Source organism: Bactrocera oleae, chromosome 2 (genome assembly GCF_042242935.1).
Source record: "Bactrocera oleae isolate idBacOlea1 chromosome 2, idBacOlea1, whole genome shotgun sequence".
NCBI lineage: Eukaryota > Metazoa > Arthropoda > Insecta > Diptera > Tephritidae > Bactrocera > Bactrocera oleae.
This window is the reverse complement of record NC_091536.1, coordinates 92,928,048-92,952,740: the sequence shown is the minus strand read 5'-3', so window position 1 is coordinate 92,952,740 and position 24,693 is coordinate 92,928,048. Positions and strand designations below refer to the sequence as shown.

General features: G+C 32.2%; 1 protein-coding gene across 2 annotated transcripts in view; it reads right to left on the bottom strand.

The window, feature by feature from the left end:
* The window catches only part of LOC106617789 (uridine phosphorylase 1), a 37,603-nt gene extending 13,275 nt beyond the window's left edge, over positions 1-24,328 (bottom strand). The window contains exons 1-3 of one of the 2 annotated variants that reach the window (XM_036356936.2): positions 24,203-24,328; positions 23,770-23,952; positions 10,900-10,990 (exon numbers count right to left, since the gene is read on the bottom strand). In XM_036356936.2, the coding sequence (XP_036212829.1) occupies positions 10,900-10,952 (53 nt within the window). In that variant the 5' untranslated portion in view covers positions 10,953-10,990; positions 23,770-23,952; positions 24,203-24,328. Of the gene's footprint in view, positions 1-10,899; positions 10,991-23,769 lie in introns of both variants that reach the window. The other variant, XM_070106005.1, reaches the window with a different exon arrangement.
* Between the last annotated feature and the right edge of the window lie 365 nt (positions 24,329-24,693).

The window sequence follows — 24,693 nt, the reverse complement described above, 5'->3', positions numbered from 1 at the left end:
TAAATATATGTATATGTATATGTATAGCTCAGTATGGCATTATATATTATATGTACCTTCCGATGTTCATTCATTATTTTTACTGCTAACTGTTAAAATATATGAGTCAGCTCTTTCAACGCACTTGAAGAGTAGATAAAATAAAATGCCGAAGAAATGTTTGTATAATGCATTGTTTTTGTTTTTCTGCTTCGTTTATCATTTATTGTAAGCTGAAGTATAAACCTTGTCGTACAACCCGTAAACTACTTTACAACTAGTTGAACCAAAGTTACAACTTAACAATCAACTGTATTTTTCTCATACAAACAATTGGTGTTTTTACTTGCTGTTGTTTTACGAAATTTCGCCTGTCAGATTTCGATCAGCGATATATTAGCCAGCCTCACATACCGTCGTCCATTAGAGATACTTATATCAGTTTCATACTAGTTGAAAATAGATAAATCTATACATATAAGTATATGAAGTGTTAAATCAAAACCGCGTAAATATATTGTATATATTGTAGTAGAAATCGATTATCACTCTCTCCTTGTCTCTCAGTCTTTGTAATCTGAGAAGAAATTGGACTATTTATTATTTGCAGAGTGAATTAAGTTAGGGATCGATTTTAATTATAGTTGATAAGGTTTATAAGTTAACCAAAGGAACAAAATGCGCTAACAAAAAATCATAAATTTCTACTTCAGATGTTAGACCAGTCTAGCATATCCAAATTTAGTAATTTCTTGGTTCAAAGACACTTTAGGGTCTTAAAAATATCATTATAACAGGGTATGTAAAGTCGTTTTAGCGATGTCCTTCCATCTATATATATACGTCAATTAGTTTTCGAGTCAATTAGTTTTCGAGATATCGATCTGAAATTTTGCATTTGTTCTTTCCTCCCCAAGAAGCTGCTTACTTGTCGGAATCGCCTATATCAGTATACTATAGCATATAGTTGCCATACAAACTGACGATCCAAATCAAGCTCTTTCAAAATATGGCATCGATTTTTATACAAGGCAACACTACAATATCCAAACATATTGTTCAGATCAGATCACTTCGCAATTAGCTGCCAAACAAACTGACGAGTCAAAATAATGATTAAGATTTTTTTTTTACCATTTTATGCTAAAAGAAATGCAGTTGTGAAGGTTGTAGACGAAGTTAACGTTTTTTCTTGTTGTAATCTAAATTTCTCATAAATAGGTACATATAATAGCTGACATTATATAATGACAGATAAAAATAGTAAATCGACTTATGCTCTTTTAATTATGAACAAAAATATATTATGAAGTAGTCAGTTATACGTAACTGACTTAACGAATGCTGCTAATACGTAATTTGATGCATTATTAAATATCAGCTCTATATAAGAATAAGCTCCTAGAACTCATTAGTCAACCTGATAAGATGAGCTGCACGTGTCAAACAGAACTCAATAAAATGCAAGTAATATTAATTTTAAATAAGAATAAGCATTACGTTGACATATTTTTAATCTCAGTTACAAATATCAATCTGTATTCTATGCATTATGATAATTTTAATTCCTTAAACCACTATCTTATGAATGTCAATGTCTTACATAACGTCTAAAGATCGTCTTGTCTTCATACTCCACTTGAATATTGAAGAGTATGCACTTTCAGTTGGTTAACGTCATATATACATATGTATGCATATCTTATGTAGTGTTGAACAAACCATGCGGTTGCATGCATAAGTACATACTGCAATATATACCAATAAAATATGATTGAGTCGCACTGTTGCCTGACAAACATCCCTGATATTACAGCAAGAGACAACACTGATTAAATCAGCACGAGCCAATTTTCTTACATATCTGCAATTGTAATAGCGACGTAGTTTTTTATTAAATACAACCATTGATTGTTGCGCACAATTACAATGCAACTACGCGACCGGAAAATATACTATTTCAAACCTTGTCAGGTTGTGGTTCATTATGCATCATAACTAGTTCGTGCGTATGCGCTGACAAATTTAACACTGCAAAGCCCAACTAAGTTTCAATTTATTTTCTTTGAACTTTATCCCTTTTTATAGAGTCGAACTAAGTAGTATGAAGTAGTAATTTCATTAGTCGTATTTAATTATAGGTATTTTTGAACCATTAGGTTCTGGTTCGAATATGACAAAATCACTCTACTTCTGAACGAGTTATTCATTTCATCAGCCTCGTTTCTCTGTAGGACACGTAAAAGTTTAGATATGTACTTATATACTTCTGTAGCACACGCTCATTGTCATTTCATTCATATAAATTAACTTGTTCACAATCTTAAATGTCCGTTGGTATGAATGTGCGAATGTATGAATGCTACTCAATTAATTTGAAAGCTTTATAATTTACTTTCAATATTCAATTATTACTGTATGCTTATTTCACTTTTTTATGAAGGAATATTCAATTACTAACTACTCAGCCGTAAGACGTATACCACAGAATATAATTAGAAACAAGTAAGGAAGAGCTAGTTTCGGGTGTAACTTTGCAACTTGCAAGAATCAAAGCCCGGGAAGCTCATTCAGGTGCTGGCAAGATTTTATGTGAATTAAAAAATGTTGTGAAAGAATTCAACCTTCGCTATTCAAAGAAATCGTAAATAAATTACAATCAAATTTGGTATCTTTATCTTAGACTTTATTTCATTGCTATATTTTAGTTCGCGTCAGTTAAAAGTTTATTAAAAACATCTCAACTAAGATATATGTATGTGATATCAACGTGAAAACGTCAGTCAGAAGATCAGAATTCAATATATGAGGGATATGAGGCTTAGACCAATTCCATTCATATTCCCACACAATTTTTAAGAAAAATTGTTCATTCAGTTGTATTAAAGTATCACACATTATGTCAGGTTCAAAGTCGAAAAGTATTATACTATATTGGGTACAGAGAAAGGGATGGGCTAATTGAATTAATTTTGACATTGCTGAGGTATGCTTGATATCATACTTTCAAACAATTTTATAAATATATAATACACACATTGAACGACATTTTCGGCATAAGGTTTGTTAAAATAACGAAAATCAATATATGTAGTATTTGGGAGTTGGAATAAGTCGTAGACTAAATTTTTTCAGCATTAAACTATTGTATATCCAATATTATACGTTGAACTATAGTATATCGAGTATTAATCAGTTAATTTTGCTAAGGTATCTTACGTATTGACTGATATATATGGCACAAGGCCAACCGGAAGTTTGGAAATCTTATGTTAGGTATATGCGAGATAGGATAAAATGCTTCCTGAGTTTCATTAAAGTACCTCACATACCGTCGCTCGTATATGGAGTAAAATCAACAGGACTTTTGAAAATTCTTCGATTAGTGCCATGGCGGCTAGGATAAGTTTTCACCCGATTTAACTTATTTTAGGCACAAAGATGCACTGTTATTAATAATAAAGGCCACGCTCACTTTTTCACGATTTTCAATCCACAGGTGCCCCTGCTTAATTAGATTCATTTTGAAATTTGAGTTCTGCATCTTAATTTTTGGCTTAGTTATAGCACTTTATACGTTTCCGATTAATGAAGCTTTATGGGCGTGGCAGTGATCCGATTACGCCCATCTGCGAACTCGTCCTTACATGTGTAACAAGTATATATATGTGAATGTATGTATGTATTAATATATATATTAACTCTACTAACTAACGATACGTCGAAATGACGTACTCATATTTGTTTACGCTCTCAGACTTTCGTTTGCGTTCGAAACAACTTCAAAAGCGCACTTTGCTCAGTCGGAAAAGCGTTATCTTTCTAGGGTTAATACATATTTGAATACAACATATTTGATGTTCGACAATGAAAGTTCATCAAGCAATATTTGTCCTATTTCCCAATTTAATTTATTCATAAAGTCATTCAACACAGCTGCGGATAAAGATATAAAGTACAAAATGAAGAGGAATCAATTAAAATATGCAAATGAAAAAAACGTTAGTGTCCTCATCGCGCACCGCAAAATTTTCCAAGTAAAGCAGATAATCCATAAGTGTGGTATGATATTTACATATGCAAAGGCATATAGGTCCTATCTTCATGCATATATGTATGTATGTATAAATATTTGAGATTGCTCTTGCTTTTGCTTGTCATTTCCATCGAAAGGCATTTTTGTTACATTCAGCGGATATAAAATCATGTGACTTTTGAAGGTTTGTCGCAAAAGGCAGAAATATACAACAAATGTATGTATGCATACATAAGAACCAATATGTATAGGTATGCACTACACTAAATTAGAATTCCCCTTTTTCCTACAGATGCTTAATGGACCGTAAAATTTAAAATAAATTTAATGTTTACAAATGTAATGTAATCAATCTAAAGATTTCTAAAGAAATATACATATAAATATTATGAATACAATAAATATATACACATATACATATATATACATACTTCTATATAAACAAGACTGCACCGAAGCTAGAATACCATTCAAAAATTAAAACGTTTTCTATACAATAACTTGATTTTGATCATTCAGTTTTTATAGCTGCTATATGCTATAGTAGTTCGATTTTTCGAAATTGTTGCGTTGCTTTGGACAATAATTTTTCCCAAATTTCGTGAAGATATCTTGTCAAATAAAAAAGCTATAGCTCGTCGCGCTGATCATTTACTTATGTGTATACATTTTATAGGGTATCCGATGTTTACTTCTTGGTGTTGCAAACTTCGTGACAAACTTAACACACCCTGTTCAGGGTATAAAAATGTACATATATAAAAGGATGTGGGTTTGATTCTGTACAGGGGGCTAAAGAATTTCCAATTAAACTGAAAATATGTGTTTGACATTTACCCTCAGTAAATTTTGGAAAATTACCATATAAAGACATACACAGGAGCAATGTTCGTTGAAAGGACGTGATTTGATTTGGGACAAAGTAGTGGAAAATGAGATCAACACGATCGTCTTCGTTATTTTCTGAATATTAAACTCCATTTTCCATTTTTCAGTTGAATTCAAATACTAAATAATATGCACTATTCAACCTAATAAAGCTAAATTATTGATCAATTTAATATTTTCTTATTTTACAAACTTTTATACCTCTTAAAAGCTATCCTACTTGTATATAATTGATCTCACTGTCTATATAAAGACCCATGTTGGTATTTCCAAGCACATACAATTTCTACCGCAAAGAAAACCAAAAATTAATGACCATATTAAAATCATCTAAAATCAAATCATACTTTTTTCTTTTATCTTAGTGCCTCACCCTGTACATGCATACGTAAATCTACTCTGATGACATTTCCAGATTTGTTGTTCTGCTGAATTCTGCAGAATATCTCAAACACTCAGCATATAGTAATGAAGCAAGCACCTCCATTGGTACAATTTGCTGACATTAATTGCACTAATTAAAATAAACTTTATTCGCATTTATACCATACAAAAGCTTTTATGTTATATATACCATACAACCATATACCATATACCATACAAAAGCTTTTATGTTTCAATGAATTTAAAAGAAGATATGAAAAATTAAAAGACAAGCAAAAGAGAGATTAATTAGATAGTAATTATAAGACTCTTCATTAAATGTCGATTGATGTTTTCTTTTATTGAGTGAAGAGCTTTTACGCATTGTTGTTATACTACCTTTATGGGTACAGGGGGAAAACATATCAAATATAATGAATAAAAGATAATACGAGTAGAGAAAAATGAAAGCTACTTATAAACTTATGATTTTGATTTGGAGATATGTCAAAATAGAGATGGTAGGATGGATAGGTGACCTATATGAATCCGTAGTATTAAAAATATAAGGCATTTAAATAACAGAAGATGTTATGTCGACTAAGAATAGAGTTGTCACCTCTTAAATATGTACAAAATTTAAAGTATTTAAAAAATCTTTTCTGAAACTCATGAATAAGTCTTCACTTAAGATATATTTTGAAATAAAGTTGCCACCAACCAAATAAACAATATTCATAAATTAAAATATTTTTTGAAGATTGTTAAGATCTTTAGAAAACATTACAAATGTGTACTAAATGTAAGGTCTTTAAAAAATCCTTCCATAAACTCTTTTAGAAGTCTTTAATTTAGACATATTTTCAAATATAGTTGCCACCCACCAATGAAAAAATTCACTAATGTCATTAAGTAAGCCTTTGAGAAAGCTTATGATAAAAAAACATTTTAATTAATTAAAAAAATTATTTTAATATTGTTGCCAACTATAGAAAATATTGCAAAATGTGCCAAACTCATGTAGAAGCCTTCAGTTTAGATATATAATATTATGAAATAGATTAGCCACCTACCGATGAAAAAACTGAAAATACATTTAATCAAGTAGTCTGACAAGCTTTTAATTATAATTTTCATCAAATTAAGAAATTGAATATTCTTGCCACTTTTATATAAAATTACTTAATGTGTACTAAATGTAAGGCGCAAAATATCTTTCCAGAAACTCATGAGGAAGTCTTCGGTTTAAATATATTTTGAAATAGTGCTGCCCACCGATTAAAAACCTCACTTAAGCAAGTCTAGAATAGATTAATTTTGAGGTATGCACCGGGACCTATGGTCTATTGTGCCCTCCCCTAAGTCATATCGTATCATCTAGGCCCTGCATGTTGATAAATTCCAAGCCTGCCTAGTTTTAGAGAGATACATATATTTAGATATTATTAAGAAAACTTAATTTTTATTTTAATTATAAATTAATTACAAACCAGTAAACAAATTTAATTTTTAATTAATTACAAGTCAGTAAACAAATTTTATTTTTAAGTATTAAGTATATGAAGGGCATTTTACAGAACATTTTAATGTAACTGCCTATATTTTCTACATAACCGTCCTATACACTTTTATCCAAGCAATATATTTTAATAATTTTGTATACTGAACGTTTCTGGTGATATAAAGTATTAAATTTCAATGTGTACAGTCTCTGTGTGCATCTCACCTTAGCAGGTCAATATTTGCCCTTTCATAAAAAGGCCGGAGCATGTGCACACCTGCATTCATAAACCACATATACATATATATGTGTATGAATGTATAAAACACTTACTTATATATTATGTATTATACAGCAAGATGCACATAACCCATATGTTATCAAGTAAGGCAGCTACAAACATAAGCAAGTGTATGTAAAGGGTATTAAAAGTATGAGTAGAAAATTGCGTAAATAGATATCGACGCAAGAACATATACCTACATACACACAACCACTTATTTAGAACTCTTCAATAGAAATAGGTGCATGTATTCATTTGCTAAACAGGGCCGGCACAATATAATATAATAATAAAATTTGTTTCCAAAATGAAATAAAAACCAGTTATAAAGAAAGCGCCAATTTTAAGAACAGCCGAGCATTATGCATTCTACCAATTCATAGAAAGTTAAGACATTGAGCTACATACATATATGTTAAGAGAAAAATCTGTCCACAGATCCCATCAGTTTATACCATGAAACCACATTATGTCTAAAATAATTTGTTCGCTTAATGCTAACAAAATATCTCACTCATTAAAGGGTATATTTGGCATAAAACTCAACTAGAAAAAATCATTACCATAGATATATGAAGACTAGAGTAATGTCTCAGCGTTATTAAAACGGTAAGTATACAATACCTAGGCGAAATATTGATGCGATTGTTTGAAAGAAGGGCCCATTTTTATCGGGAAAATATTCTCTCTGAATTGTAGTAATTTATCTCAATTGAACGATATTTTCGGTAAAACGTTAACCATAATATCTGGGCTCCACATTCTGAGTGCTTGAAAAGGTATAGTCCGATTTTTCCTTTAATGCGCTATTTGGTCAAAGTTGGAAAGTAGGCGTCTATGTAGTTCGATTTCGATAATTTTCAAACGATGTCAGAGAAATATTATGTACGAATGTTTTCATTAAGTCTGGTTGATATAGCACAAGTAGTTTGAAAGTTTTATATATTTCTGAAGAATTTTATTTTTGAATCTTAGAAATTGGTTGGTCCACCCAGGGCACCAATCACTGCTTGTAGACGTCGGGGCGTTGAAATCACCAAGTTTCAGTTACATCAGGAGAAACTTCGGCCTAAGCTCGGATAGGGGCAATTTTTAGAGTTTCACGTCTGCTAATGTCATATTGGTGTATTTTTTTTTCTAGAACGTCCCAAATATATTCAATCAAATATATATCTGGTGACTATGGTGGGCATTATAGTATTTGATTTTTTTCAACTTTAGATCGGCTATCACTTCCAAAAATATCTTACTTACTTTCGTCGGTAAAAGCATCCGCTTCTAAAATTCTACCCCTTTTATATTTTTTTCGTAACAGTTTTGCCAAAATCGCAAAATCGAAAGGTGTGTTTAGACTTTTTTCCTTGATTGTATATAATAAATAAATATGTATAAAAATGAATGGCTGTAGGGGCGAGGACCGCTTTAAACAAAGTTAAACCCCAGACACCTTCCTTACTGAGATTATTTGTACCAAAAGCAAGTTTGGTATCTTAAATAAGTTAAATTATTTCATCTCGTCATCTTTCTAATTTTGATATAATTATATATACATATATTATCAATATCTTAATTTAAAGTCTTATAAACAACCATTAGGTGTACAAAACTGTTATACTGTAGGCTAAATGTTGCGAGGGAGAACGGTTTGGAAATGTTAATCTACAATTTTGACTTTTTACTTCTCGCATGTATTGTACCTCTTCATGAATTTTCTATTTTAGCTGCTTATTCAATATATTTTAAGTGTCAAACAGTTCGAGTTTTTTGAATTATTGTAAATTTTTTTTATCATTTATTTTATTATCAATTATTAAAAATTACGATTACATTTTTGGTTAAAAAGCTCTCATGTCCATATTTTCTTTCCACACACTGTACATGCATTGCAAAGCGTATTATTTTACGCTTGCTTCTCTTGTAGCACGGCTAACTGGAACTGGAAATTATATTAGGAAAAGCCGTGAACAGAGGATCAAATGTGCAAGTATTAGCTCATATGTACATACGAGCATATACTATGTATGTGTGTATATATGTATGTACACATAGAGTGTGAGCTTTTGTTTTCTGCTTTCGATTGGAACTCAATTTAACAATTGACTGAGTACTTGACAGGTTCACAAGCTGTTAGACATTCCTATTGTCTGTGCCAAACAAACACAAAAGAAATATGTATGCCAACATGAATATATTTACCAGGATGTGTCTGAGACTACTTGTGTAGTGGGTAAATGTTGCTGCACCCAGGCTGCGCTTCTTCGATAATATTACCACAATTACTCGGGCGAAAGCATTGATGAGCGAAATCAACGATCTATGAAGGTTAGTCTGTGTGAAGGACATTTATAGGCGACGCAATGTCGTCCTACGATGTGCGCGCCTAAGTATATGCTATTCAATTTAATACATTACGCTGTGCAGGTTATGTGTTGCCACCTGTAGCGTAATTTTTATTATTTGCTCTTTATTTTTCTTTATTTCCAATTCAATTTAGTATTGCGCACTTTTTCCAGTATCTGATTACAATGTATTATTGGGTAGGGTGATTTATTTGGCTGGAAAATTTATTCTTAAATGTTTACTTTTAGGTATTTTTATATTTATTGGTATCGAAGGCTACTTGCCTGATTTAAATGTCAATTTGAATGTCGTCAAAAAAGATATTTAAACAACATCTAGCAGAAATAGTATTGACAACTCCGATTGCAAAACTTTTGAAATCATAGTTACTCGCTTTTTAAGTTAGAATATTTTCCAAAAATAAAACAATGATCAAAAATAATTATTACCTTTTTGTGTCTAACTAAAACATAAGGAAGTTAAAGTAGAACTCTGAGATGTTGCTACAAAATGTATCTCTAGAAAATTAAGAAAAAAGAGTATTTAATTTAATAAATAAATAAAAATAATGTACATTTACAGAATTTAATGTACTTTATGTTAATAAGCGGTGATTCCTTTTGGAAAATTTTGGAAAGGTCGTAAAAAATTCTCATCAAAATCTATTGGTATACAGCCAATCTAATCAAGTAAAATCCTCAATATTCTTATCATGAATTCTAGGTAATATGTTAAAAAAAAATTTGACAATTTTTATATGATTTGATGAGAAGAAATCTTTCGTAAGCATGTGTTCTAGTTTTGATCATTTTGTCCCTGGATCCTCTTTTTTTACATATCTTTTAGTAGTTTTAAACTATTTTTGATCGAGTTTTCCACTATACCGAACAAATTATAAATTTTTGGTACAGTTCTAAATTAAACTATTATAAAAATTGATTTATTATAATTCTGAATGTCAATGGAAACTATACATATATCGTACTATATAATAGCATAGTATAGCATAGAAACAGAAATAAAGTTCAAACCGGCAAAACATATGGGCATGGCTTAAAAAAAACTCTTATGCATGATTACACACACTTTTATAAATAATTTTAAGCACAAGCTGAGCCATAGTGGCGTTACATTTTTTCTATAAATAATAAATTCTTTGTTTAAGCAGTTAGTAACTAGCAATTATTGTGAACTTGTTTCTGGCATAACTAAAAACTAAAAATAATTATAACATATAGCATATAATTAAATTCAATAATCCATTACCTGTTTCCGCAGCATATTTGTAATTAGTTATTGACGTATGTATGTATGTTTGTGATTAAAGTATGCAGATATGCTACGTATAATATTAAAAAGTTTCATAGTAGTAATAAAAATTTCATTCACAAAGTCGTAACCCTATCACAAAATAATTTTGATCTTGCACATGCCAATTTGACTACAAAAAAAATTCGTATAGCTGTGTTTTAGTAAATATAATATCTGTTACACTTAATATGAACTCACTCATCGATCTCCTCCTCGGAAATAGAGTGACTGTTGCCGCCGAAAAGGGACATCTTGTGTTTTATCGGCAAATCCTCGAACTTAAATATTTCTGTAATTAAATTAAAAATGAAGAGTTAAAAATATTTTTTACTTTCATAATTAGCTGAAAACTTTTAAATAATAGACAAACAAAGGAATGACTTAATTTACTTTTATTTAATTGTTCATTGTTTAGTAAAATGACACCAGTTTAAGTTATTTGATGAATTAAATCAACTTAAATAGTATATGGTGTATGTAACTAGAAATCGATTTTCTGAAATTTCCCTACTTTAGGGAGATTCGAGTTTAAATTACGTATGAGAGGGGCTGCCATCTCTTTAAAAAACAATTAACATATAAATGACACATTACAATATGGACATCAAATAAAACGAGATTTAAAAGACGTAAACCAGAATATAATTTCAAGCGTTGCCATCCGATAGTTTGTATAATGTTAGTAACAATATAAAATAACAAATGTATTATACTACACTAACCCCGAGCTACAGACCTTGTATAAGCACCCCGATATTGTAACAACAAAAAAATTAAACAGGCTACGGTGGTCATATTATTCGCGCCGATGAATACTATCCTCCTCAACAAATTCTTCTGCGCAGATGCAGAAATAATAGGAGCAGAGGCAGACCAAAACTTAGATGGATTGACGGTGTGGACCAGGACGCTGAAGCGCTGAAATTACGATGATGGCAAACTCAAGCAAGGGACAAAAAAGTTGCAGAACTAAATTACAGCAAGCGAAGCCCGCACCGGGTTGTGGAGCTAATGCTGATGATAATGACTGTACTACACTAAGCGCATCAAAATAGATCGAAAAAATATACTTAAAAAGAATTGCGACCGCTAAAAAACTTATACAAAAAATCCAATATTTAAATATTTGAATAAACTAAATAATGTTTGAGAAATTTGTGATGTATGTACATATAATTATATCGAAACGGCTTCGGAGTTCTTGTCTCTTACTTCAATTATCACAAGCCAATCATATAATTTCCACAATATTGTGATGAAAAATATTTATTTTTAAGTCCTAAATTTTTTTAACTGTTTTTAGCTGTTTTATTTTGTTCGAAATATTCCTAAAAACACTTCAGCTTGTCATAGCTACTCATAATCCATATTTACATATTGGCAATTAAATAAATTGATTATATTCAATTGAGCTATACAATTTATGCATGTGTTGGTAAATATTCTGTGAGTTTATAAGTATACATAACATATATTCAAACATTAATATTTCATTTATCACAGCTGCTCGCACCACATGCCATGAACATTAAATAGCCATTTACTGAAATTGGCAGCGCTACGTTGAGGTAATTGGGGCAATTAAAAAAGTACTATTATTGCCTATAAAAAATCGAGTATAAGATGGGTATATTAACCCAGTGCTCAGTAATATTTCGTATTGAAAAGAAAGTATTAACATGTTTTATTTAAATTGAAAGGAGAATATTTCTTCCATTTGAGCTTAATGCATAAAAATTGAGCAAAATCAAATGTTCGAGTTTTTAAAAATCCTAGACTGGCTTCACCTCTTAAGGACGATATTAACATATTATATAAATAAGGATACATACCAATAGTCGGAAAAAATACTTTTTTACTCCAAAACTTCATCAATTTCACAAAGTGACTAGGTTGTAAATATTTGTTGAATTGATATTAGTTTATTTGCGATTCAAATGAAAATGACAAAAATGAAATGAAACTTTTTAATTTGAAATAAATTGCGAACCGTCGTTGATTGGCATTATACACAAATTATCCATATATTTTTGTATGTACATCACCACATAATTTTATTTTCATAAGTTTACATCAATCTCTATAAACGCTGTTACCAAGAGCAATTACCAAGCAGTGCTAAAATTGAAATCGCGTGGTAAGCCGCAACTTTATTAACACCACTAAAACAAAATTACCAAGAAACCGAAATGGTATGGCGGTTTCAACGAAATGAAAAAGTTCGCAAACTTTCTGCACAAAATGGTTATACAACGTGATAGTAATAAATATATTTTTATACCCTCAACAGGGTAGATTAAGTTTGCCACGAAGTTTGTAACACCCAGAAGGAAACGTCGGAGACCCTATAATATATATATAATATATAAATGATCAGCATGATGAGCTGAGTTGATTTAGACATGTCCGTCTGTCCATCCGTCTGTATATATGCAAACTAGTCCCTCAGTTTTTAAGCCTATATATAAATTAGAGCGGGTCGATTTTTTCCATAAAATCGCATATGCGGAAAATGTTCCACGGATCATTCTGAAGAATTTTGCTTAAAAAGCTATGAGTAAGACCCATTGATTTCAAGAAGGCGAATTTTACGTCGAAGTTTAGCTTTTAGGAATTATACAAATTTGTTTATTCCTTTTAAGTTATCCGAATGAAATTTAATATTAACGATTTTTCGGTTCGCTAATGGTAGGTATGTACATGTACAGAGTCTACCAATAAGAACGTGATATTTATATTAAATAAAATACTCAAATTTGGTCAAAATGTAATTTTTTTTTTTTTTGTTATGCAGATCATTTTATGTCTTCTAGCGTTGCTGATTGATTGGCGTAAACCTTTAATTTAACATACACCCAGAGAAAATAATCTAGATGCGTTAAATCGCATGATCTTGGCGACCAATTGACAGGGCTATTTCTCGAGATTAACGAGTCGCCAAACTTCGCTCGTAATGTGTCCATGTTTAAACGTGAAACATGAGGCGGCGCATCGTCTTATTGGAAATATAGATCGTGTACGTAGATTTTTATCAAATTCTGCAAAAAAAGGCAGACAACATCGTGGTAACGTCATTTCCTGCCTCATTTCGAAAGAAATAAATACAAACCGCACCAAACTGTAATTTTTTGGGGATGCAATCGCGTATCCTTAACCATACGAGGATTTGATTCACTTCAATAGCGACAATTTTGTTTGTTGACGAAGCCATTAAGCCAGAAATTGGCCTCTTACTCTTAGCAAGCAGTTATCGGAGAGCGAAACCTTTAAAAATCTGACATTTGGATAAAAAAATACCACTTTATTAACATCATAATAATGAAAAGTGTTCCGAATTTTGTTCGCCGGGCGCGTCCATGTTTCGAGTGCTCCTTGACTTCGGAGTCGGGTTGTTAAAGAGCGTCAAACACTGCTGTGTCAAGATCTCATAGTTGCGCTTATTTTTCGTCCCATCACGCACGGTTATTTGAAATGCCATTGTGTGGGTCTTCCTCAAAGAAAAAGAAGACTCACCAACTGATGTTGCTCTTTTACCATTTTCCTTAAATTGGCGGACACAACTGTTCCACACGCGTTCAAAACAAAATTACAAGTCCGATTCGGTTGTATGCAATATCGATAGTATCGCCATTTTGCGATATTGGCGTTGAAGATGAAACTAAGCAAAGACTTCTTGGACCCTTGTTAGTGCAAAAACTCAACGATAAGTTGTAAAACGGCTTGCACGATCCACCTTAATGGAACATATTTGAATATAAAATGTAAACATTCCGAATAGTATATGTATATCTTATTTTGTGATTACTGTATATGTTTTTGTGGCATTTAATAAAAAAGTTACGTAACACTGCAGCAAAATTTTGACAGCATTACTGCTAAAACTTTTCCGTCTGCGTAATAGCAGACTTTTACGATAGTAAGCTGCTATGCACCACCGACCACGAAACCACTACATGCAACCAACACTCTGCCTTTTGCACATGTAACAACTCGACATATTCTGCTCACTCACCAAGCGTTTACCCTCACACATTCATACATACAAATAGTGTACACAAAGGCGCCCAAGTATTCACAGTTTAGCCAATTGTTACAGCTACAACCTGTATGTTGTAGGGGTCGCAATATGCGAAGAGATGTGGTTAATGCTTTTTGTTTTGGGCGTAATTAGATTTGGAGGTGCACGTGGCCTTCATGTTGGCTTCTCACCTTTTGTCCTGCCAAGAGCGACTGTTAATTGTTCAAGTTGAAATTTCATAAAGGTCGAATCGCTAACACCAGCTATTTCATTGTTTAACGCGAATATGCATTCTCTTGTTTATGGTACACGATTTTGTTCATGCGACGAAACTCTGTGGCCGAGCTGTTGTCTTCAATATCTACAGAGGAAAATGTTTAACATGCCTCCGCTATGCTCATCTTTGACCAAAATTTTAGTTAAAGCATACTTAGCAAATCAAAACTGACCGAAACTCCAATACATTGAAAAATACTTAACCCTATGAGTAAGAAAGAGATGAAAATGCGCAAGCTTACCTTCAATTTCTTGAAGCAAGGAATTGTCTATAATGCGTATATAGAGTTCAACGTCGAACAAAATCGCGTTTATAATGCTAACTTTTTGTAAAAGAAAACTATTGATAACTTTTTTTAAGTGATACAGTTTTAATGTTGAATTTGTACCGAAGCTTTGATAAACGTACAGAAATCTGATTTTGATCGGCCAGTTTGTATCTGAACAAGTTATTCGAAGATTGTAGCATTGCCTTGAATAATAATACATATCAAATTCCGAGAGGATATTCTCTTGGAGAGAAAATAACATGTCAAAAATTTCAGATCGATAACTGAAAAAACCGAGGGACTAGTTCGCGTATATACCAACAGACATAGCAAAATTCCTCGGCTACGCATTCACTTCTCAATTATGACGTGTCGTGCTTCCGATTTCTCGACTCAGTAATCAAACCAAAACAAGAATTTGAATGCTAAAAAAATATGATTTTTCGATATTTTTAATAAACGCGACATAACATAGACTTCGGATATGAGTTTTTAATATTTCTAAAGTAAATTAAGCGTAAAGAGTTTGGTTTCGCAGATACGATACAGATTTCTGACCAGATTTTCAGCGACAGAGCAGTCACCTGAGTTCGTCATTATTTAGGGTCACCCAATAAATAGGCTAATGTACCCATGCGAGTATATGCGTATCTGTCTTCCGAAAAAGTGCGGTTACGTTGCTAGTTTGACGAACGCAAACGACAGCAGAATGTCCATGCCAGTACCATACCCACCAACATGACATGCACCGAAAATTTTTGCTGTTTCAACTTGAGTAGAGGCGAGTTTTTTCACACTGTCTCAACTGTTTCACCTGTGAGCGTGAGGAGTTGCCCACTACTCGTATGTTGTCGTGTTTTTCATCGTTTGCTCTGCCATTTTTCTAGTACATTGCTGACTTGTTTTGTCCGCATTTTTTTGGTAGTAAAATATTAGATTAAGCACGTCCGCAAACAAGGCTCATTTATGTGAATAAAGAATGGGCTTTTGCGACATTTCACACATACTCTCACATTCATAAGTTTTTATGTGTGTAATATGTGTTGGCTGGGGGCACTATTTTTCCACTAAGCATTTAAGCTTTCGCTTTTTCTCCTGTTCTGCACAATATTAGAGTTCAAGGTTTTTGTGTGCGAAAAGTGAGACAATAGAGCTGGGCTTAGCGGTGAAATGTTTGCAAAGACCTCTGGGATTAGTGAGTCTTACAATAAATGCCTGCGACATGATAGGTGTGCGTCACTGGAGTTCGCAAATGCAACAAATCATGTTGAAACGACTTTGTCACATAAGATAAAAACATTTTTTTTTGTATAGAGTAGTTATTTATTTTATATATTATTATGCGGGCATTAAAGGCAAAATGTGTTCAATAAATTTCACGTGTCTATAAAATGAAACTCAATAGGTGACTAAATGATATTGTCAGAATTCGTTGCCAATTCGATAGACAATTGAATATACAAATGTGGGAGTAAAGATATGTATGTATATGCCGTTATTTACAACAGCATGTTATTATAATGCAACAAAGCTTTGCACAGAATAGCCAGATTTGTATATTCTAAAAGGAAGATTTAAAAATTAGATACTGGTTTTTCAATATACAATCATTCATCCTATTAAAATAAAATAAAACGAATGAATTTCCGACTAAAATTATTCATACCACGTGTGGTCCGTTAAAAAATACAGAACTCTATTGCAGTTAATACTTTAGAATTTAAAATATATATAATAGTACTAACATTTCCAGGAAGTCTTTGTTTAAAAGTAAAAAAATTCTTTGGCGAAATTTCGATTTCATTCTTCAACATAGCGGCTATCGAGGGCGAATCACCGATTATATAGAACTTTCAACTTTTTGACACCATTTTTTTAGTACAATTTGTTTTTTGCTTCAAAAACAGCCTCAGTATCTATTATTGCCACTCTATTGAGGACAGAGAAAGTCGTTAGGGTCAGTCTCGAAGACTGATTTATACAATTTGGCCATGGTTTTTATTGATTTGAAGAACAATTTATTCTCTGGATAAAACAACACTTTCTACCTTTATCAAATTAAACGTTAATCTGCAATTTTGTCCATATTTAAATACTAATATAAATCGGTGTAGATGTTTTTTTTATTGATTTTAAAGATAGTTAATTGGCAACTTAGTGATTTGACAAAATGTTTGATTGTTTAAATTCTAATTGCCCAAAATCATTTTAGTTGAAACATTGAGAGCCGTAAAAGATATCCCATCTCAACCGACTAAAAACTGGGCATGCACAGTGCTGATCAAGCGTCTCATCATCTTTTGCACAAACTACATATTGTGCCGATTCTACTCTACCAAGTGTCTGAAAGTGGGATCTTAAAAATATATTTTCTACGATGTTGCTTAGTTCCCTCTTACCTAAGAGTAGAAAGTTTTGGCCTGTCCGCCATCAGCACTACTCTAAGGTACTTTTGTGGTATGCCCTGTGTTGCTGGTGTTCCAAGACCTGAAGTACTCTCCTAGATCCCATTGCTTCAAGCAGCCCTTGAAGGAGCTTAGTAATCTAAGGAAGTTTATGAGAACTCTTTTCATGGCTGCCGTAGAGCGGGCTAAGGGGTGTTTTGCCTGGAACAGAGGCTCAATAGCACTCATCAAGCCGCTTTGTCATCTCAGCACCTTTTTTGTTTTTTCAAAATACCAAAACTTGAGGTTTTCAAACAACAGCTGTAAAATCTACACATGTGATTTGAGAATTAGATCTAACTACGCAACTTATTCTAGCGGCGCTCTCACACTTACTTAATAAAACTATACATGATTTTATTTGTTTCGCAGCAAAGAGATCTTTAGTACTCGGCCAAATTTCTTTTTCTTATATCTTACTTCAAGTTTTGAAATTACGTGATATAATTCACCATTTAAAGTCGAAATTCGATATACAAGTATACAAGTATGTAAGTATACATATATGTTAGATGAGACAAATCGTCTTGCTCAATTCAGATGAAAATATGTGGTCAATGCAGCTGGCCTAACGGAAAAATTATACGTGAAGTTTGTTTGTGTATAATGAAACTCCTTTATCCCATAAGATTAAAAACATTGAACTATTTGAAAATCACTTTTCAATATTAGTTAGTAATATACATAAGTAGTATGTCGACTAGATTTTATAAACTCCACAAAGTTCCTGTTTTTTCTCAGTTTACAAGTGACTTAAACATTTGTAATGGACTGTTATATGTTTCCAGTATACAATATATAGTAATAGACTTAGTATTAAAACGCTTATACGAGGTCTGTAAGCGGCTCCACACTCATCTGTTACATGAGCTATTACATTCATCAATTTTTACAAACGAAACCCAATTATTTCGGCTTTCTTTTCTTTTGCCGTTTTTGCATCACAAAACAGGTCGTTGAGGTTCGCTTGCGTGACTAAATGTGAAGACATAAATTCTATTTCATCATGATAAATAAAAAACATTTGCATTTTATGTTAATGTTATGTTTTGTTCATGTTAGCAATTATCAATTGTTCGGTTATATTATTTTGTAATTTTTATGGCCTTGGTGTTTAGACGGAATCCAGAGTTCCACTGATTTTTACAATATAAATGGTATTTTCTTGTATGTAATGGTTGTTTCCAACTGGCCACTGGTTTAATATTTTTACGAAGTCTTATCACATAACCTAGGCGACAAATCGGTAAAGTCGGCTTCATTATGCATCTATAATGTATTGACACACAAACTACATCAGACAGTATTTTATGCAAATACAGTAGAGTTAAAGGAGTGATGAAAATATATCTTCACGATAAAAACGTTGTTCCAGTCCTCGTATGACAAAGCAAAGCATACCCAACATATACATATGTCAAAAATATGTGTGTACTTCGGCAGCTAGTTTGATATTGTACCAAATTGCAGTTTTGTATCTTAATTTGCGGCTTAATTGTGGCAATTTATATGTTTGCGATTAATGGCGTTTTGTGGGCGTGGTAGTAGGCCGATTACGTCCTTCTACAAAACCTTATGGATTTTTACTCAAGTTATAGTTGCGCGGATAGCCGGACGGACGGTTGGACAGACAGTTACCCGGATTTCAACTCCTCTTGTCATCTTGATCATGAATATCTATGACCCTATGTCCATCTCGACTAGTTTTAGGTGATACAAACAACCATTTGGTGAACCAAACTAGTATACTTTGTAACAAGATATAATTTTTCTATTCACAATGGTAAGTATATTGACTTTTCACTAAATCTATAAATATCATCGAGCGGTTTGCCAAGAGATGGCATAATTTATTTTTATTCCAATATTCCGAACATGCGCTTGAAAGCTACTATCATTGTGCATATTTTTCAATATACCATATGTCATTAATTTGAAGCGTTAACAATAAAATTTTTTTTTTATTCCAATATGTCGAACTTTGTTCCTGAAAAAGTTTTTTTGCGGAGAGGTTTTCTTTATTCTTTTAATCGGATGAAAATCGCAGTCGAAAGACATCGTATTTTGAAGGAAGTGTATGCTGAACATGTTCTATCTGAGCGACCTTGCGAAAAGCCACAATCAAACGCAAGAAAATTGGGTATTGGGTGAATTAAAGCCAAAAGACGTTGAAATATGAGTTTAATTTTCAGTAAGTTCCTTTAATCCTACAAAAACAAGTCGTTTTTGCATCGGATTGTGACTGATGGTGTAAAAAAAATCCAATTAAATGTAAATCTTCGCCAAAATGGCCTGGCGGTTATGGTTATGTACTACATATGAATAGTGTTTGTAGATCGCATTTTTACTAGAGTTGATATCATATCTATGTGAACCCCCTGAAAATAACCAACATCATGTTTTTAAATTGCAAAAAAATGTTCGAACAAAAAGTTTGTATTATCTAGTACCGTATGTTACACAGTCGTCAACACATATGATATACATATGTACACACATATAGAAAATGAGCAGCAATTAACCACCACAATGATTGTGGAAGCAGTTTTTCGAAATTTGAATGTAAATAAATGGACACAAAACAAATTATATGCAGTGCATAATTATCTTTAATTAGACTTGTTTATGTGAAAATTTTGTATTGCCAACAGCTAGAACGCCACAAAATGTGTAACCAGGAATGGAATTTATTGTACCATGATTGTATGTAAATAAGTTTGTAACATGTGTATTACAATAGGATATCTGCAGAATATAAATTTCGTTTTTCGGTTTCTTTTCATGCTTTTATCTCACTTTTAACGGTATGAACTTGTTTTTATTTATCATAGAGTTGCCATAGTTCCAGCAATTTGCATTTTTCAACCACTGTGCACATATTGTTGTCAGCAAGTGCCCTTGAAAAAGTAATTCAACTACCCAAAGTATGAAAAATGAACTTTACTTTCGCCGAAACTTTGCGGCAGTTAACAACACTTGCACTCTTTCAAGTGGCAACAGTCTACATAATGACGCATACGCGAATGCATATGTATGCGTATATGTGTGTGTATGAATATGCAATTATATTTAAATTGTAGTACTTAAGCTTACTTTTATTTGCGTTGCTGTACTTAATGTTAATAAAACTGCATGAAGATGCGGAAAGTTGCCGTTCAAAGTTCAAAGCTTTTGAAGTTAAAGTTTCGGAATTTTGTATGATATAAGACTTTTTTGTTGTGCATTACTTTTGAAACGGCTTCGAAGCTGTTCTTCAAGTAGAATCGACTTTAAACTGGGAATGACTTCTCTTTTCTCACTTCTCTGTATTTTATAGCAAGACGAAACTACAAAGTCGTTAATAACTTCTACATTATATCATTATCATTTGCTGTATTTTCCGTTAACCTTGACCAAAATCAGTACTTTACTTGAAATCATTTTGTGACTATTGAAGCAATGAAGGATTGATGCGTTTAAAAAAGAATATGTGCGTCTCATTTTTTAATATAATGGGTGAAAGTTCCCTTGACTTGTTGCCTATGTGCGTATATGAGTTTGCGTTGCAAAGTGCTTCTGACTTTAGTGAATCTCAAAGAGGCTTGTGAACTACTTAGGCTAAGCTCAATAAAATATATATCTCTCTTCTAAAAGAGATTCTGACTAGTAATTGTCCAACTGTCTCCAAATTAGTAAGGACAAAAACATGGACTGATACCAATTTTCTAAGTTGCCTAGACGATGGTGAAATAAAATGATGTCAGCATTTCCTTCTGAAATATGCAAGGTTAAAGCAATTTTTTATTTCTGGTATTTAAATAAATAACCATAATAAATTTAACCTGCGCGCATGACGTTCCGTCGATGTATGAAGGCATAGCTGTAATTATACAAATGGGATTTCCATATTGGGAATCAGTCCAAATCCCTCACCTAGTCACTTGAAGAGGATTTATGTGAGAACTACTGTGTTAAAATTTTGTATGGAAATTCCAAATTCCTAAAAGTAGGAAATTATTAAAAAATTAAACCGTGTCTTCCTATTCGGCTTTACTATACTAAGTGTATGCTATTTTTAGCTTAACTTTAAGCTAATGCCTTCTGAAACTTATTATAATACTTTTGGATTTGAGATCATAATATAACATATATATATTATAACGTGTCATAAGAGTTTTATCAGCTTTTTTACAGAAGTCAGTGAGAACATATCGTTTGAGTTGAAATTAAATTCTACACTGAGTCGTATGTTGTATAGCTAATTTGATATTAATAAAGTGTGCAATTAAAGTATAAAGAAATATACTATTGAAAAACAGAGTGAACAATGTTGGTAAAAGCACCTACACTACTGATTTAAAATCGTCAACTTTTTGATATTGTGATATGCGAAAGTGTTTTGAAAAAATGTACAAAACATTTTGATGAAAGATACAAAAAAGCTTTGACGCTGCAGTGAAAACTATTGTATTAAAGGATTATTTAGCCCGAAAACTCTCGTTTGTGGTCACCTTCAAATTATTAGAAAAAAACGTTTCCCGTCTTTTGGTAAAGACGTTCTCCCTTTAAATAGACTACCATTGCCATGGTAGCCAAATATGTTTTATAAAGATATTTACAATAGCAGAAGAAACAATTTACAACCAACACAGACTGCAAAGCCACACAAAATAGGGTTGTAAAGGAAGAGTCTATAAGTTTGAAACCCGGCGATTGATTAAATATTTATATGAAAAGTTTTTCAAGGAGAGAAATGCGCTCGTACGTTTGACTATGCCTTGCACAACACTGTGGTACTCACATATACAACTCAATTGGCGATTCGAGTAAATAAAACTTCTCCTGCAAGATATTAGTCTATCCATTTATCTATATATTTTAGGGTAGTAAGAAAATATATTTATCCTGATGTTACAATTTATAGCGCAGCTAGCTCGAATTCGAATATTCTCAAAATTATTGAAATATTTTTAATATCAAATTACTATACTTATTACAATGAAATACAATATATGTATATAGTCCCACAAATATATGTATATATATTGAAACATTCATGAAGCATAGTTATAATAAATCGTCCTTATAATGTTCATGTATTCTGATATGGTATATTTAGTTTTTATGTGTCAATAAATCTTTCTATAGACACATACAGTTATATAAAAATTACATTTAATAAAATTGATATAAAACTATATATGTAGCGCATTGTATATGTGTCTGTAATCAGTAAACATTTGTCGACAACTATTTCAACAATCTGCAGACGACTTATTTGCCTATCATGTATGTGGTTATATAACCGTTATACATAAATAATGACAGTAAGAAGCAATAAATGGGCCTCATTGGCATTTCAACATCAGAATCTTAAAGTAATGCCCTGCCATGAAATGTATTTCTATAGAATATGAATAACTGTTCAATGCAGGTCTTAGCTGCCGCACCCCTCCTCCGACCCTCCTAACGCATAATGAAAGTTTTTGCTATTGATTTTTCTGTTGTGTCTATTCGTCTGTGACTGCTCATATTTTGGGCGCTTTCTTCGGCATACACTTGTAACCTTTGATGCGCCTCTTTTGCTTTTAGTTTTATCAAGATAAATTTTTTTTCGAGTAAATTTTGAAAGGAATTGTTACTTATTTCGGTGTGTGGGTGTGCTATGGATAGCAATGAGTAATGAGGTTGAGTGAGGTTACATATATTTACATACATATGTACACATTGTTACTCATGCAAACAAAACAAAAGCATTTTCGAAATCAAACAATCTAAGCTATGCTGACATTAGCAAAAGAATGCTTAAATATTATTTCAAGAAATTTTTAATTAGTTATTTGTACCTGCATAGATAAATATGTAAATATTTGTGTGAACTTTGCTTGTTGTTTGTTGAACTAAGGCATATAATTTCAGTTAGGTCCCGCAGTTGCCCCTACATTTACTTTATATACATACATATGTGCAAAAATAGCGGTATTTGTTTATTTACATACATTCATTCATCTATACATACATACATTATATATGGTACATGTTTATTTCTACATATATGTTTATAGGTAGCTTATTTACTTACTGAATTTTGAAATTATGGCAGTTATGGGTAAGAGCTCCTTCTACTTTGGCTACCAAGTTGGCGTCCAGCAACGTTTACACTTTTACTTTTATGCGGAAATTTAGTAAATTTCGAAGAAAATTCAATTTTTATCTATAGTAGATATGTATGTATATTCAGCTTGGATTTATGGTATTTCGCTCACTAAATTAAGGGTAGTGGTTTAATTAAGTAATCAGCGCCTTTTTTTTTTGCGGTAAAATAAATTTTTCCCAGTTATTTTCTTTCAATAACAGTTTTGGAAAAAATTTTTTGTGATTATTTTTTTCGGTAAAATTCTTTTTGATAAATATTTTATTTTTTTCAATTTAATTTGATCTTATCAATTTTTTGTACGCTTGAGATTTTTTCAAATAAATTTTTATTTATATTTTTGCTACTTTAACTGAGCTACCGTTGTATAATTCTCGTGGAATGCACGTTGGTGATTTGTGTTACCAATCTGTCACTGCAACTACCCAATGTCGTGATGCGAACGCGAACACACAATTACAACCAACACCCCGAAATGTACAACGCTAACTGATTTTGCTGTTTTATGGCCAGACTAACTGAACAACTGTATATAATATGTGTATGTACAACTCCATGTTCGACACATCTGAGTTATCTTATGTAGTGCTTGCCAGAAGCGCTCAGCCGACATTTCACTCACAGCTGGCGAAAGCTGCGCACAACTTCCACCAGACAGCACAATACGTCAGATAATTACAGCAAAAGTATGTATACAACAACAAAACGAATTGTCGAACTTGCTTAAATGGTTGCAGAAAAATGCCAGCGTGTATGAGGTAATGGCGATATAAAAGTTAATTTTTTTTTCTTTTCGGACGCTGATACATACAAGTACCTTTACTCATTGACATTGCCGGCAGTCGGTGGAAG